General features: G+C 37.6%; 1 protein-coding gene across 2 annotated transcripts in view; it reads left to right on the top strand.

Moving 5' to 3' along the window:
• Positions 1 to 2,105: 2,105 nt before the first annotated feature.
• Positions 2,106 to 17,407, top strand: part of LOC130906354 (myelin protein zero-like protein 1) — a 34,296-nt gene continuing 18,994 nt past the window's right edge. For both annotated transcript variants that reach the window (XM_057820610.1, XM_057820609.1), the window contains exons 1-3: positions 2,106 to 2,250; positions 10,902 to 11,083; positions 11,196 to 11,406. In XM_057820610.1, the coding sequence (XP_057676593.1) occupies positions 2,178 to 2,250; positions 10,902 to 11,083; positions 11,196 to 11,406 (466 nt within the window). In that variant the 5' untranslated portion in view covers positions 2,106 to 2,177. The remainder of the gene's footprint in view (positions 2,251 to 10,901; positions 11,084 to 11,195; positions 11,407 to 17,407) is intronic.

The raw sequence follows: 17,407 nt of genomic DNA, 5'->3' as shown, positions 1-17,407 counted from the left end.
TGTTCCACGGAGTCCAATCTAAAAGCTAAAGCTACTGTTTCTCAATTTGTGTGTGTGTGTGTGTTTTCTTTATTATTCAGTAATACAGTGAAGAACCCAGTGAGATGTGGGTTATATTCTTCAAATTTCAATCCCAACTTCTACGGTCGTCAGGTAAGTACACAACTGTGTATAACAGGAGAGCCTCCAAAGTGGAACGCAATCAGATGATGTTTTCCCCCTAAAACCTATCATGCAAAGTGAATCTGCTGCTAAGACATTCACTGCCATAGATATTTAAATGTGTTTACATTTTAAAACGTGTATGGGTGAGGTTATGCATCTGATAACTTTCAGACGGCCAATCAGACGAAAGGTGTTGTCAGTTGCCATTAAGAGCCAATATAAATATAATTAATATGTGATCATATATTGGAGTGCACCTCTCACACTCTTGGACATTTTTTCTCTTCAATATCTGGTCACTTTCTCCATTAAAATAAGCAGGCATAGACGTTCATACAAAACATTTTACTTTGTTAAATCAACGCTAAAATTTTGATACTAGGCTTGTTGGCGAAAAAAAAAAAAACTGCATATGCTGGATTTCTTGGCATCCATTTAAGCCCTTCAGACCCGATTTGATTTTTTTTATAGAAGTAATGTTGATTTGTGTTTGGGCCACATTTTGGCTAGGTAATTTTTGTCTTTATTATTCAGTCAAAAAATAAAAAATAAATTGCTTCAAAAAACATATTTTAAAAAAGAAAAATCAAAAAAAGAACAATTTCAATCATGGAAAAAGTTTTTGAATGCGAAAAAATATTTGAGATTGAAAATTTTGCATTTAAACTAGGGCAGTCAAATGATTAAAATTTTTAATCGAGTTAACTACAGCTTAAAAATTAATTTATCGTAATTAATAGCAATTCAAACCATCTATAAAATATGCTGTATTTTTCTGTAAATTATTGTTGGAATGGAAAGATAAGACACAAGATGGATATATACATTCAACATACGGTACATAAGTACTGTATTTGTTTATTATAACAATAAATCAACAAGATGGCATTAACATTATTAACATTCTGTTAAAGCGATCCATAGATAAAAAGACTTGTAGTTCCTTAAAGATAAATGTTAGTACAAGTTATAGAAATGTTATATTAAAACCCCTCTTGATGTTTTCGTTTTAATAAAATTTGTAAAATTTTCAATCAAAAAATAAACTAGTAGCCCGCCATTGTTGATGTCAATAATTACACAATGCTCATGGGTGCTTAAGCCCATAAAATCAGTCGCACCCAAGCGCCAGCAGAGGGCGACAAAACTCCAAAAAACAATAGTAACGAGTTGGCATTGCACTGTGCTGTCATTGTAATCTGTTTGAGCGGGGCATGTGTGTTAATTGCGTCAAATATTTTAACGTGATTAAAAACTTAATTACCGCCCGTTAACGCGATAATTTTGACAGCCCTAATTTAAACACTTAATTTTTCATTTAAAAGGTTTTATTTGATTGAAGCAATCCTTTTTTTTTTGTTTTGTGCCATATTATGGGTAGGACATTTGTGTCTAAATCATTTAATCCCCAAAAAAGTTGCTTGCAAATGACCGTCGAGGTTGCTAGTCACATGATCTGTTCGAAAAATAATTTTGACCCATTATAAAAATATATTTTTTTGTTCATTTCATTTATTTTTGTTGCAGTTTTATTGCTTTACTACATTTTTTTTTAATAGGAAAGGCAATTACATGCAATGACACTTTTCGCCCACGGGGGGGGGCCTGGCCCCACCTTCAAATCCGCTTATGGGTACCGTTGATGCTCATTGCACTCCGTCCCTGTTCATATTTGTTCCACCACTAAATAGGAGGCCATTATACATTAAGTATATTACAGGCTGACAGAGAAACTGACCCACCGATGGCGTCCGTAATTATGATGTGGTCCACTACAAAGATGAGTTTGACAACCTTGTACTGCCGCTTCTCCCCTCAATTTTTTCTCTCTCGATGTCGTACCAAGCTGCTTTCAGTGTCCATCATCGACTTTGATGCAATACAGTGGTGGGCCGACAGGGAGGCGACAAGCGATGTTACGTGTCAAACTACAACGCGAAGAAGAAGAAGCCGTTCTTTGATGAGGGTGGGGAAAAAGAAAAATCAAAAACTGCCCGTTTTTTGACAACACTATGGAGCTTAAACGGCTCAGAAAGCTTCATCAGCGTGTTTTAGTGGTTGGATTTATTGCGTTTATTCTCTCAGGTGAGTGCCATTTAGTAAGGAAATATGTATTTTTCGGGTGGGTTGTGATTTCAGGAAATTCGACGACGCTCTCGGGTATCACGTACGGGATACACCTTCATGCTCGACACCTTCACTCACGAATATCACTTTTTATGTTCATATTAGCACGGCCGAATCCTCCGTCGGTCCGGTTTGCTGCCGGTAGGCGTTGTATTGACCCGACGTGTTTAAACGGAGTGAGCTAGTTGGAGGTGTTGGGGAAAATCGGACCAAAACACAAACAAGTCTTGTTGGCCGCCCTCAACGCCTCCGTCTATGGGGCTGCACAATTGCACTAAAATGCTTTAGTTTCCTGATAAGAAAAACCTTTTAATCAAAGCTAGTTGAAGTTAAGAAAAACGTACTGGAAAAATCTTTGACAGAAAATTAAACCACGTAACAACAATACAAAATATGTTTGGTTACCCAACTTCTCCACTATCTCATTGTTTGTTTGTCTCTTTGATGCTGGCAATACAAAGCAGGATTTATTCTTTTAATGTCACGTGCTCTTTAACGTTCATATCGTTAGGGCTGTTGTGAAATCGATATTATCAAAGCAGCGATTAGCAATTCGGGGTGGGAATCTCTGGGTACCTCATGATACAATTTGCGATACAAGGCTCACGATAATGATGATCTCACAACATGGAGATATCAATCAAATTTATTTTTATTGCCCTTTACAAAACCTGAAAGGTCCTCAAACTGCTTTACAACAAATATGCAAGGCTCAAGATAAATAAAAGCCAGGTAATTATTATACAATGACATTATAAAAAAAAAAATTAAAAAAAAAAGAAACAAAAACAGTTCATCGCGATAAAACTCAGACAGCAAATGAAACAGATAAAATCAGAAGAAAAAAAAAAAAAAAAACTTCATTAAACCAGGCTACCCTAATCTGGGGAAAAGGCGAGTCTTCTGCTTTGAATAAGTTTATCACTGATAGACATCCAATCCATTTGAAGTGGGAGGGTGGCAACTAGGGGTGTGACAAAATATCAAAATGGTGATATATCCAGGGATGAAAGTGGGCCAGAACAGTCAGGAACGCAATTCCGGTATAAGATTCAGAGCCGGAACTTAGGAGTGGGAACCTCAGGGCACCTCACGATACGATACGATTCGCGATACAAGGCTCACAATAACTTGCCTGGCACGGCCAGACTCTTCTCCCTGTATTTTTCAAACACTGAGAGAAAAGTCTGAGAACCAGCCCATTAACGTCCTCTCGAGCAGGTACAAAATCAATCGACAAATCAGATTTGTTTATTTGCGTGACGTGTTCTTAACGAGCAACGTCACTCTTGCGCGTCGGAAGTCGTCTCCACACAACACAGATGGTGAACAGGAGAGCCGAGAATATGTTCCAATCCATGGTAAAATCAGTTTTAAATTACCAAAAACACATCGACACGAGTCATTGACAACAGTCTGTCTCGCGCTAGCCATGTTGAATAACTCCGCTCTCCTCGTATGTTTACTTCCGCGCACAAGTCCCTCGTCGTTTTACTAACGTCACGTCTGCCCCTGATTGGTCCACTCCGCTGTCTGTTTGCTGTGGCTTGCTCCGCCCTGAAAATTGTATCCGCTTAATGGTGGCCAGACTCAATAGCTGGAATAGCAGTGAGTCTGGTGTACCAGGCAACACGATAACGATTATCTCACGATATCACGATACAGCGATTATCGATATACTGGTCAGAAATTTGATACGATATTTTACGATACAACTGTTAAAACGGAAAAAAAAAAAAAGATATTTCAAAATAGAAAAAAATACTGTTTAAGTATTTATTGAACAGTGACACCTTGTTTTGTGCAACATTGCTGTAAAATATACATCTACTGCAAATTGTGTACCTGCACATATAGATGAAACACACCACAACCACTGATATCTCTTGGAGAGATCATGATGAATGGCACCCTTAATTTCTTTAAAGTTTTAAATCTTTAAAAAAATAATTAACAGAGCTTTAGGTGTCTGTCAGCAGTTGAGCTTGGAGTGGGGCAATGATAAAATTAGTGGGTCTTTTCTTCATATATGACCTTTTTAGCCAAAAGCATTGGTTTGAGCACTTCCTCAATCTGCTTCAGCATTTGAGATGTCGCACTCGGTCAGTCGCATTCTTCCTCACCTTAAAAACAAAATAAAACAAAAAATATTAGCTACTTAATAGCTTTTGAGTTTAAATCCTGATTTTTTTGTTGTTGTGTTGGAAGTATTGAGTAAATTTAAAAAAATATGAATTTATAGAAATTGAAAATGCAATAATTACTTAGTTTTTATATGTAGGCTACATTAATTATCATGCACATCACCTTATATATCTTGGAAGCTATTCAAACCATTTTTATAGCTTATTGTATCAAAATGGTAGTAATAACAGTTTGTGTAGTAAACTAGATGGAAAGTGGTACTCAAATAGTATCAAATAAATCAGTAAATTCATGTCGGCTTGTCCGATATTCCTTTTCATCCAGTTTAGGGTCCTGGTTTATTTTATATCATTCAACACCAAATATCATCAAAATAATACATGTGAATTAAAAAGTCAATTACATAGCAAAACTTTCTTACCGCAAGTGATGAAAGCGAAGCACACAAACTCCGGTGTCCACTACGTCACCATCTGCCAGTGAACTTTATTTTTCTTAGACAATTCTTGCATACAGCAAAGTCCTTGTTCACTTTACTTCCTTTCTTGTTAGTGTAAAATCAAAAGTGTGTCCACATGTGTGATTTGTGGCAATATTTTCTCACTTTTTCCTCCACCATTCTCACAGAGCTTTTTTATTTTTTTTCAACCCACTTGGAGCTTCGTCTCTTCTTCTCTAGACGACTTGTGCGCACTTTACCTGCACCGCCACTCATGAGTGCCCCAAGGAATTGCTCAACAAACATTGAGCAGTTTACAGCATTCATACTCCATTGTATGACCAATATGTCAACTAAAAGTATCGATACTTGGCGGGAGCATATCGATAACCAATCCGGTTGCAAAATATCGCGATATATCGCTGTATTGAGATATTGTCACACTCTTAGTTCCGGTATAAGATTCAGAGCCGGAACGCAGTTCCGGTATAAGATTCAGCGCCGTAATGCTGTTCCGGTACACGGTGCTTTGATTCCAAAAATATGACGGCAAATGTAAAAATGAAAATGCTAAGATACCACACATGCATTCATCTTCAAGAAGAAAACACTCTACCAACATCAGATTTACATACACAAATTTACAACAAACACAAGTTTACAACAAGCATAATAAAGTGCTTGTGTAGTGTAATCCGTTTCCATTGATATTTATTATTTTATTTTATTCCACAGACAGCATAGAGGTTTCCACATCTGCTGCAGTCATCTGAGTCTGACGATGATGAGTCACGTCAATGTGCGAATGCAAAGCAAAACGCCTGGACTCATTTATCCGTTTAATTGGCTGACATACTGACATGTGATTAGCAGAGATAGTTAGCTCCAATTGGTTCAAATGCGCATGCTTTCTGGAACAGCAAAAAAAAAAATTGTTGAATTGATGGGACAATAAAACGGCAATGCAACAGAAAATGGGTCAAATCTTTAAGAGCAAGGAAAGAGTTGAGGAGGCTTATTTATCATATTTAGTTTTATTTGCTCTGATGGGGAGATTCAGAACATCTGAGCTGTCAGTGTGCACTTTGGACTTATCTTTGTTCATTTATGTTAGGCTACTTATTCATTTCCTTATGATTTAAAAAAGTCAATGTTTGCGCCATCTTCAAAATATATTCCATTTCACTCTGCATAATATAAGTCATTTGTACTTTTTTTTTCTGAATGTATGTTACTTATATCTTTATTATATATAAATTTTAAAAAAGCAAAAGTAAATGTTTACATTAACTTCAATTTTAATATACATCCGATGTTCTTATTTAGTTAAAATTGAGATTTGGCATTTAGTACGTGAGGAAATGAGGAAAAATAAAAATTAGGAGTTGGAGGTTGGGGTTATTGCTGTTTTTCTTACCTTTTATTTTGCAAATCATTGAAAAAATTTTGAACGAAAATCAGTTTTTGTTTGTGTTATAGAAATAAGCCAAAACAGTTTTCCTTGCATTTCAGTAAATAATGAAAGTAAATAAATAATTCAAATGTCCGGCTCCGTGGCGAACTTCACGTCTGGGAGTTCCGGCAAGAAATTCTAGCCACTTTCACATTCATTCACAGCATTCACAGTCATTCTTTCAGATTTTCAGGGCATTTATAGGTCACCTGCTGTTCATTTTAGGGCATTTCCAGGTCATTTCCTTTTGAGTTTGACTCACTGCCTATTCATTTGGGTGATTCCCAGGTCACTTCCTGTTCTGTAACACAAAATGAACAGGAAGTGACCCATAAAATACCCCAAAATCAACAGTAAATAACTTAAAATCAACAGGTAAATGACCTAAAATGAGCTGCTACTGACGTCCATAGACGTTCAGTCCGTTTGAAGTGGGAGGGATGGCCCTCCCATTTCAAAGGGATTGGACGTCTACTAGTGTTAAACTCATTCCAATTCACAGCAGAAGCTTGTTTTTCTTTCTGTTTATTAGTTGTTTTTAGAATATCCTACAATGATTTCCTGACCAATGTATCGATAATCATTGTATCGCCGTATCGTCAGATCATCGTTATCGTGAGGTTTGTATCGCAAATCGTATCGTGAGGTACCAAGAGGTTTCCCACTCCTAGTTATCGATATGCTCCTGCAAAGAATTGAGATATCGTTTTGAAAAGGTGTCAATGTCTAAAAAAAAATAAAAATAAAAATGACCCAACAAGTTGCTAGCAAAATGTTCCACCATAATAGTGTCTCAGTTAACTCTAAGGCTGCATTGATGGTGCTTGACGCCCAATCCATTTAGACTACTACAAAGTGATCTATCGTGAAGTACAGTGATCCCTTGTTTTTCTTAATTAATAGGGACCAGAACCCGTCGCGATAAGTGAAAAACCGCAAATGCTTATAAAAATTTATTTATTTATTTATCCAATGTATTCATTCAGATTTATCATTGGAAAGGGATGGATATGACAAGTTTTTTCAGTTTTCAAAGTATAATTACTAGGGCTGCACGATATCCATTTTTTGAAACCGATACCGATAACTTCCTGCTATTCAAAGCCGATACCGATATCGCTAACCGATAAATATATATAATTTTTTTAATGTATAACCTGAGTTTTTGAAATTCTGGAGGTTTAGAAAAATAGTGATGGATTCAACATAGATTTGCCTTTGATCTCACCAGATTTTTCATAATGACATGAACAAAACAGTGCGTTTCACTTCTGCACTGCCCAACAGCCAGCTAAGAATGCACTTCCGTAAACCACAAGGCTTGGTCTTTTCTTGCTTTTATGGGGAGACACTCGTCTTAATATTGTGAAAGTACAACAGAAAAATACACATATTCAATACTCAATAATATACAACAAACTGCACAATACACTTATATACACAACTGTTATATGTATAGCATAACACACTAGCTTGAGCTACTAAAGCATTGGCTGGCTTCTATAACACAACAACTTATGAAGTTCTGTACATATGACCCTTCACCACAAAAGTAAACATATATTGCACATCGATTATGTAATAGTAAACATAGAATACTCGCAGACATATATTTCCGAGGCGGAAACGTAACCGAATGCGTTCACGATTGTCAATGCTACCGCTAGACACCGCAATGTGTAAGTGAATGAACCAAACTACTCTAACAAAAAATAGATGCAGCGAATTATTCTGACCAGCAGGTGGCAGCAATGCCCCGTAAATGGTCAACTGATTTCCCATACTAGTGTGTAAACTGTAAAACCAGCATACATATTAATAATTAATATGTATGTAGGTCCTATTAATAATGTTATTGGATTTATCGGGACGACGTCATAATTCCTATTATCGGACCGATAATTATCGGACCAATAACTATCGTGCACCAGTAATAATTACACAACTAAATTACAAAAATAAAAAGTTTTTAAGCACTTCAAATGTAATAAGTTTTAAACATGTTACTGTCCCACCAAATTATATTTAAACGAGAAAAAATGTAGACGTCCAATCCATTTTTTAAAAAAGTGCTTGTCTTTATTAAATGCTGCATTGAGTGAGTCCACTCAAGCTGCACACTTACACACAATGAGTTGCCACAGCAACTGTTTAACAAATTAAACGATGTTGACGCGTGCGGCGCTTTGAAGTCTCGTCTTACCATCGTCTCTGGCAAGATCAAAGCTAAACTGTCCTTCAATCATCGCTGACTTTAATGAGCAACTCCAGTACACTGTTTAACCATCAAAGAGCAGGGAGAGGAAGGGAGAGTGAGACTACGCGACTGGCTCAGGAAAGCTCATCTGTATTTTTTAACTCATTCACTCCCAGCCATTTTCACCAGAGCAAGGCCCTTCGCTCTCGGCCGTTTTTTCTGGATTTTGACTGATTTTGCAAGGCCCACAGAGAATTCTGTTCTATTGCTATATAAACATGGAACCCACCCAAAAAAAGATTAGACTCTCTTCTTTCAGCAGAAAAAAAAGTAAGTTCATATCTTTTTCCATTATTTAGAAATCAGCATTAGAAAATAGCTTAGTTTGAGCATTTTTCCAATTTCTGATGAAAAAACGGACAAAATTAGCTTTTTGTAAACGCATACATTTCAAACATAACTTTGACTTTAAAAAATCTATTTTTTGCGATAGTTACATCCCAAACATCTGAATGTTTTCCTTTTACAAAATACCATGAACAACTAGACAAATAGAGCTTTTGATAGCAAAGTAACAATTTATTTATGCATGACTACTGAGAGATGACTAGGGCTGCAGCTATCGAATATTTTAGTAATCGATTATTCGACTGAAAATTCTATGGATTAATCGAGTAATCGGATAAAACATTTTTTTAGGTAAGGAGCAATTATAAATATACATGAGAAAACAAGACATTTAATCTAATAGTGAACCATTTTCAGTGAATCAATGTCTTTATTTCGATGTACATTGTTGAAAACAGGCAACAAATGCCTCTCAGAAGTGACGAAAAAAACTTTATTGTTTTCACTCAAAAACTTATAGATTTTTTTTTTTAAAAAGTCTTATTTCTTACCTAAAAAATTCATTTTGCTTGATAACACACTAGGGCTGCAGCTATCGATTATTTTAGTAGTCGATTAATCGATGAAGTAGTTCGAATACTTGAGTAATTGGATAAACATGAAAAAATCAAAATACCTGAGCTGGGCCTCAAACAGAAAAAGATAAATAAAAAAAATAAGGATCTATATATGTACAACAAAAGAACAATTGGCTAACTTACATAGCAAAAGTCCACTAGCTTAAATGCTATAAAATACCACCTTTTTTTATTTATTTATTTTTTTTTTTTTTTTTACAATGCTCTTAACAAATGGTTCAGACACATATTCCCACAAAAAATGGCTAAATATACCTTTAAACTACATTACAAATGCATTACAAAACATTAGCTCAAACAAAAACATAGTATGTTGGTCTTAACAGGGAGCAGCTGGATTTGCCCATGTAAGATGAGGCAGACTAGAGGGCAGTGTATCCACCCAAATCAATGAAACTAAATGCAAACACTTTCAAAAACAATCCATTACAACACCATTTTAATTAAACGAATACTCGAAGCAGCAAAATTTAACTCAAATCTTTTTTTCTAATCGAATACTCGAGTTAATAGATGAATCGTTGCAGTACTAGAGATGACGCTTTGTCACTGAATCAGCCATGTAAACTTTTCCCTCATCGTTGTCTGTCTCACAAAGATGGATTATTTTTGCGTCTCTGCGGGGTCTGCTCGGTGAGTCGCTGCACTGGGGGTCCCACTCGTTTTTCTCGATCGTCCAGCGCCTGGCCTCCCAGGCGTCCTCTCGGTTGTTTTGTTCGGTCGGAGCGCCGCCTGGCATCATGCTGCCAGTGCTCCGACCGTGCTGGCTAGGGTTGCGAGTCTTACAAAATGCGCTACTGCCCTCCAGTGGCCAGTTTTATTGCTTTAAAATGGGTTTGGAGCCTTGTTTTTTGTTTCTCAGACAGATCGGAAGCTATAGATTCTTCTTGTTAAAAAAAAAAAAAAAAAAACGCAAAAGACGTATAAATACGTTTTTGGGACAATGAAGCATTTAAAAATAGAACGTATTTATATGTTTCTGGGAGCAAATGAGTTAATTGAAAAAAAATCCCTGATAGACAGAGGGCGCGAAGTTTGAAGCGCAAAGTAGCGAGGGATCACAGTTTCACCTTTTTGATATATTGTCTCACTCCTAATAGCAATTGCCACAATACTATATTAATTTTTTTTTTCATCACATTTCCACAATGATATGCCATATTTGTAATATTTACAGGGGGTTGCGTATAGCAGTGCCAGTGATACCTTGCACTGTTTGACTGGTGTAATTGCCACAGACAGAATTACTAGCGAACATTCACTTCCCTATTTGATGTTGCAAAATGATGAATTGGGATAGAACCAAACAGACTTTCTACGTAAATCTGTGGTTAACGCTTGACGTTTGAAGTATTGCTAAATAATCTATCGAAATACTACGTTGTTCAGCCTCGGTGCCAGCGCTGGCCATCGACATCTACACCGAGCCCGAAGTGATGGTGGAGAACGGGACAGCGTGCGTTCTGCGCTGCACTTTCAAATCCAATGAAGTGGTCAGCAGCTACATCGCCGCCACCTGGTATTTTCAGTCGAATCAGCCCGACCACAAGTTCTTCAAGGAGCCTAACACGGTGAGTGCTTCTATGTCGTGTTAGACAATGCCAAAGAAAAGTACCAGGAGATGCGTGTCAGGCCCTGTAACATGAAATCACCCCTAAGTTATCTTCCCTTCTCGGACTGCAGATCTTTTATTTTTACGGTGGGGGATTGGGCCAGTCATCGGAGGACTATAAGGACCGGTTGCAGTTCATCGGCGACATTAACAAGAAGGACGTTTCCATTCGGATAAACCCGGTGCAGTTCGGTGACAATGGCACATACACCTGCGAGGTCAAGAATCCGCCTGACATCTCTGGCAAGCGGGCGCGAACCGAGTTGCGCGTGGTCCTGAAAGGTGATATTTCATGAGAAGCTCTAACATAGGGGTGCACCGATCATAATTTTCTGTCTGATCACCAATTTTAGAAAAAACCTAATCTGCCAAAGTCCTTATTTTCCCGATCTTAAATTTTGATAAAAGGCAGCGTGCACCCTTAATATTCCTAGTAATCTTGTTTTATTGAAAAGTATTTACCTTTCAACCAATACGTTTTTTTTTTTAACTGCTAATGCAGTAGTGCTCTAAAAAATAATTGAAAAGTAAATTTACCCAATTTAAATTGCAGCAGTGTATTGCTTTACAAAAGAAATCTGAGGGTTTGAGGAAATGGAATTGATTTTCTTGAGAAGAGATTAGGCCTTTGAGTCCCCCGCCCCCATATCAATGCCTATAAATACTGTAACAGTTTAAATGTGATCCAAATGTGTGCATTCACTAAACACTTTCTGACTGAATTCACTCTCAAAGGAAACATTTTGGGAGCAAAATGTATAAAAATGCCAATTAAGTGCACTTCGGGTACTTTAATCATTAGACCAGTGGTTCTTAACTGGGGTTCGGTGAGTAAGCCTCGGGTTTTCGCTGAAGGTTAAGAAAGAGCTCTGTTTTGTATGCTGACTAAATCTAGGCAAAGGGGCATTTTTAGACCAGGTTTTGGACTGGGTTTTTTCCCTCAATTTACATGCTTTATTCCATTTCTTTCAACTGCTAGCCCTTTATTTAATGGGAGGAGAAAATCGGTTGGCTCAGTTGAAGGTTAACTGGCACTTGATATTAGGAATTATAACACCTACAGCCAGCGTGAACTGCATAGATAATAATACAAAACATAATTTCACGGAATAAAAATAGTATGTGATGCAAGGATGTGACAATAAAATGAGAATAGAGACATGAAAACAGAAAAGGAGAAGTGTGAAATGAAATGAGTTTCATTTTATTTACCAACGTCAAAATCTACAGCTAAAGGAATTCACTTAAGCTAGTTTCATACCGCAGGTTTTAATGCACAATTCCGATTTTTTTTTTTGTCATATCTGTGTTTTTTCGTGTGCCCATTCAGAATGCTTTTGTCCATGAGACCGTTCAAGTATCACGCATGCGCACTAATTCGCAGTCCGAGACGTGCTGAGCAACTGACCCGCATCCGCAGGAGCATCAAAACAAATGACAAAACATGACACACACACACATACGGACTGTTTGGCCCGACTCCCGGCCGTGTAAGCAATCTTGAAACATTACTCTTTTGGAGAAGAGAGAAAACCGAGCATTGTCAGGCTTATCCTCAACCCATTTCATTTTTTATGACTGTTGTCAAGCCCGCTCCTTCCCTAAAAGCCACGTTCAAACTAGGAGCTAACGCTAATAATGCACAGCTTCACCGCCACCGTAGCGCCCTGTCTCTCTCGTTCTTTGCTGATGTAAATGCTGCATGAATTCCGATTTAGGAGACTTCAGACCACAGCTATATTCTGGAAAAATGTGGCCCAGATCGGATTTAAACCACATACGAAAGTGACCCAGATCCAATTTAAAATGGTCCACTTCCATTCAACTTGTCACATTCAGACCGTCAATTTAATGTCTCACTCGTGTTAAAAAACACAAAAAAATCGGATTTGTGCATTAAGACCTGTGGTATGAACTGAACCTTAGATGTTAGCTTGCTAGGGTTTTAATTCGTAAAAAAAAAAAAAAAAAAAAAATGCTTTATTATGAAATCCTGAAGGGTTTGGCGATTGCACCTGTGAAACTCGTTGGGTACATTCGGCAAGGTTAAGAAACACTGCATTGGACCATGAGGACCAGGGTGTGGTTAGAGAGCTAACTCGCAACAACACTTGCAAACGACTAGAGGTGGGAATCTTTGGGCACCTAACGATTCGATTACGATTACGAATCAGAGGCTACGATTCGGGTACAAATCGATTATTGATGCTTGTTGTGAATCAACTGTGAAATTTGTTAAAATTGCTCCTGTTATTCCATAATTTCCCTTATGTCTACTTTCGACATGTGAAAGTTTTACAACTGTTTCATTATTTAACGATAAATTCAACTGAAGATTTTGCCGATTTAGAAGTATTTTAAATAAAAAGGTCATTAGGTTCGCTTGGAAGGTTCGCTACAACAGCCTTCTAGGGAAGATGGCAGCTGTTTACGAACGCCGGCAAGTCTGTCATTTCGCATCTACCGTAATTTCCCGAATATAAGGCGCACCCGTGTATAACGCGCACCCCAAATTTACTTGTAAAATCTAGGGGAAATTATTGTACCCGTGTATAACGCTCACCCTAATTTTAGCACCAATAAATAGAAGAATACAAGAAAACGGCGCTCGTGTACAGATACAGAAATGTCATTTTACTGACTGGTGAAACACAGCACAAGCATAGCACATTGGTAGTTCAAAACATTACTGTCAACTGACAATATGTACGATAATAACATGATCTGACAACTTCTCCAACTTACCAGAATCCAGGAGAAATCAAAGCAGATGTGACTTTTCTTTTAAAGGCTGCTGTATAACTTGCTCGTTTCATCATGATGAATAAATGTTTCTTCCATAGATTGATACGGTAAAATAAAAGTGAGGATTGAAGTCGGAAATCGGAAAGCGCATCACTGCAGACGTTAACAAGAGGAACTATTGTTATTTGGGTTTGAGTTTCCCGAGGGACAGATATACAGTGGGGAGAACAAGTATTTGATACACAGTCAATGGGAAAACCCATTGGCAGTGTATCAAATACTTGTTCTCCCCACTGTAGTTGACGGACACAGGAAGTCTGTGTTGTGTTACGTTTGTTATGGTCCAAGTTGCCAAGTTGCAATAAACGCTGACTCAAATGAGTTCAAGAAACTAAATTCTGTGCTTTATGAAGAGTGAAAAAAGCAGAAAATAACACAGACTAAATCATTCGACCAATCAGAGTATTACCGAAACAAAATGGTGACGTCATGTACCGTAATGGTCGGCAACGGATCGCCGCATACGTTTTCTTCAACACAACACGGCCGTGTCAATAAAAAAAAAAAATCGGTCTTTATAAATATATTAGGGCTGTCAAACGATTAAAATTTTTAATCGAGTTAATTACAGCTTAAAAATTAATTAATCGTAATTAATCGCAATTAATCGCTATTCAAACCATCCATAAAATATGCCATATTTTTCTGTAAATTATATATATATTCTGTAAAATAAATTGTTGGAATGGAAAGATAAGACACAAGATGGATATATACATTCAACATACGGTACATAAGGACTAGTGGGCATTTCGCTCTACTGTCATTTAAATCTGTCTATGCTGTCCTCACTCCGAAGCTAGACAGCTAGTGAACGACGCCTTAATAATCAGACTTATTCCTTTTTCATCTGATTTATTAATAAAATGGCCTCAAAACATTGTCCTCTTTAGACCGTAGTAAAACTACACAAAAAAAGTACACAAGCATTGCATTAGCAACAACGTTAGCTTGGCACGCTATACAGGTTCACTAAACATAAACAAAAAGCGTCTCATACAAAAAATATAACATTTCGCTTACTAACATAATATGTACATTCTTTACAACAGCCATACTTACAAATCTTGTCCAAGGATCATATAAGCACAACACTACAACGTAGGCGTCAGCCCGAGATGTCGTGCAGCCATATTGAACTGGCAAGAAAGCAATAAACCATGTCGCAAAGGGACCACAAGAGTTCGCTGTTAGACAGCACAAAAAACCTTGCTGTAAAACACACCAAAAGGCAGAATCCTGTCCGAGCGGGACATGTGCGTTAATTGCGTCAAATATTTTAACGTGATTAATTTAAAAAATTAATTACCGCGCGTTAACGCGATAATTTTGACAGCCCTAATATATATATATATATATATATATACACACATACATACACACAGTGGGGAGAACAAGCATTTGATACACAGTCAATGGGAAAACCCATTGGCAGTGTATCAAATACTTGTTCTCCCCACTGTATATATATATATATATATATATATTTATTTATTTCTGTCTCCTTCGCTGTACCCGTGTATGATGCGCACCATGATTTTACAAGTTGATTTTGGGGGGAAAAAGTGCGCGTTATATTCGGGAAATTACGGTAATTTTCTCTACATGTCTGCCTGCTGCTAACGCCGCCGAGTCTGTCATTTCACATCCAGTTCTTTATACATGTGATATCTACCGTAGCATTATGTGGGTGTAGTTTGTAGCGGCTGTTGGCAGCAGTCCGGGATTTTTTTTTTTTTTTTTTTTTAATCTAGCGGCATGAGTTGAGCCAGAGCCATGAGTTGAGCATTGTAATTACACAGGTAATGACAAGCATGATATTTACTCTAAGTCTGTTCCTCATTGCATCCTGAAGACCGCGCTGACTGTGTTTTAGTTCCGCTTTACTTGGCATATTTCAATAATCGGGATTTGGATGTTTGTGAATTGTTCTTGAATCTTCCACGGCCGGATTGCGAATAATCTAAGAATCGGAAATTTCGCACACCTTTTCAAATGACCTGTTGAAAAGGTTCAGTATTCACACTACGCCAACTGAACTTTCCAAGTAGTATCACGTGGGCGTAAGGCGCACTCATTGATTGGACAGATTTAGAAGAGGAAATATCTCCCCCTCGGGAGGAGAGGGAGCGACTGTGACACTGCACGTCATATAGCCTAAGCGCACCGAGACCCACGATTTTTTTAGCGTACCAGAGTTTGTTTGTTTGGTCGGAACTAGAACTAGAGTTCGGATGCGGGTTCACATTTACAAACGAAGGGGACTATCTGAGAAAAAGAACTTTGGTCCGTTTAAAAAGGACCAAACAGTGGTTGGTGAAAGTGGTCTTATATGATCATATTAATGACCAAATGCTAGCAGTATAATGTGGCTGACTTAGATCGGCTAGATTTTTCATGATTGACTCATCACCGATCCCTCAAAATATATGAGCGATTGGTGCACCTTTAGCCTTAACTTTGGAGTGTCGCGTCCTCCCGATGTCGCGCGTTTTCAAATTCTTGTTGTGTCAGTTAAACGTCATCTTATCAAAAGCATATCAAAAGCACGCACGCATGTAGCTGCTTGTTTGCCCGACTGCATAACATTCTCAACGGCAACTTGTGAAAAACTGGAAAAAGCAGAAGTTGGAGGGACTTCATGTCTGCTGCATTCATGTGACTAATGACACAGCTATGAAATCCATAGCAAGCAATGCGCTGAGAACACAAATTTAAGCTCCAATAGAAGAGTATAAGCATGCTAGGCTAATTTTCAATATTTGCCATTTTTCAAAATTAAAACTTAGCTGTCAACAAAGTATAATAATCTTAGCTTTCCAATTATCAAAAGTAGCTTTCCGTAGAAAAGTACATCTAAAACAGCCACACATCATTTTAGCCATAGACTCAGTATTCCTAAATGCACTGTGTGAAGCGTAGTCTGTATATTTGGAAGTAAAAAAAAAATACAGGTAGTCCCCGGGTTACTCGTTACGAACGAGTTCCATTCCTACGCTGGCGACATAACCCAAATTTCCGCATAAATCGGAATTAACCCTTTAAGTACCCCTAAATATCCCACAAATCTCAAAATACTGTAACTATCCAAAAACATGCATTAAACATCAGTGTACTGTCCTCGCTAAGACGTTGGAGCTAAGTCCTAGCTAGACATCGAGCTAAGCTCCGAAAGGACTATGACACACGTCTGTGTGGTTTGCTGACTTTATTCGGCTGCTCATGACTTCAACTCTTTTGCAGGCTTTGCCCACTCTCTGTTACTTGGCTGCGTTTTTTTTTTTTTAAACATTTGGTGATATATGTCAATGTACAAAATTTAAAAAATTTATAGATTTAAAAAAATCTCATATATAAGATATACCGTAATTTTCGGACTCAAAGGTGCACCTGACTTTAAGCCGCCACCCAGCAAATTTGACAGGAAAATGGCATTTGTTCATAGATAAGCCGCAGCTACCTTCACTGTTTTATGGGA

This window comes from Corythoichthys intestinalis, chromosome 18 (genome assembly GCF_030265065.1).
Source record: "Corythoichthys intestinalis isolate RoL2023-P3 chromosome 18, ASM3026506v1, whole genome shotgun sequence".
In the NCBI taxonomy this organism is placed as follows: Eukaryota; Metazoa; Chordata; class Actinopteri; order Syngnathiformes; family Syngnathidae; genus Corythoichthys; species Corythoichthys intestinalis.
Note: the sequence above shows the minus strand (reverse complement) of the source record. Positions and strands in the feature narration are given on the sequence as shown.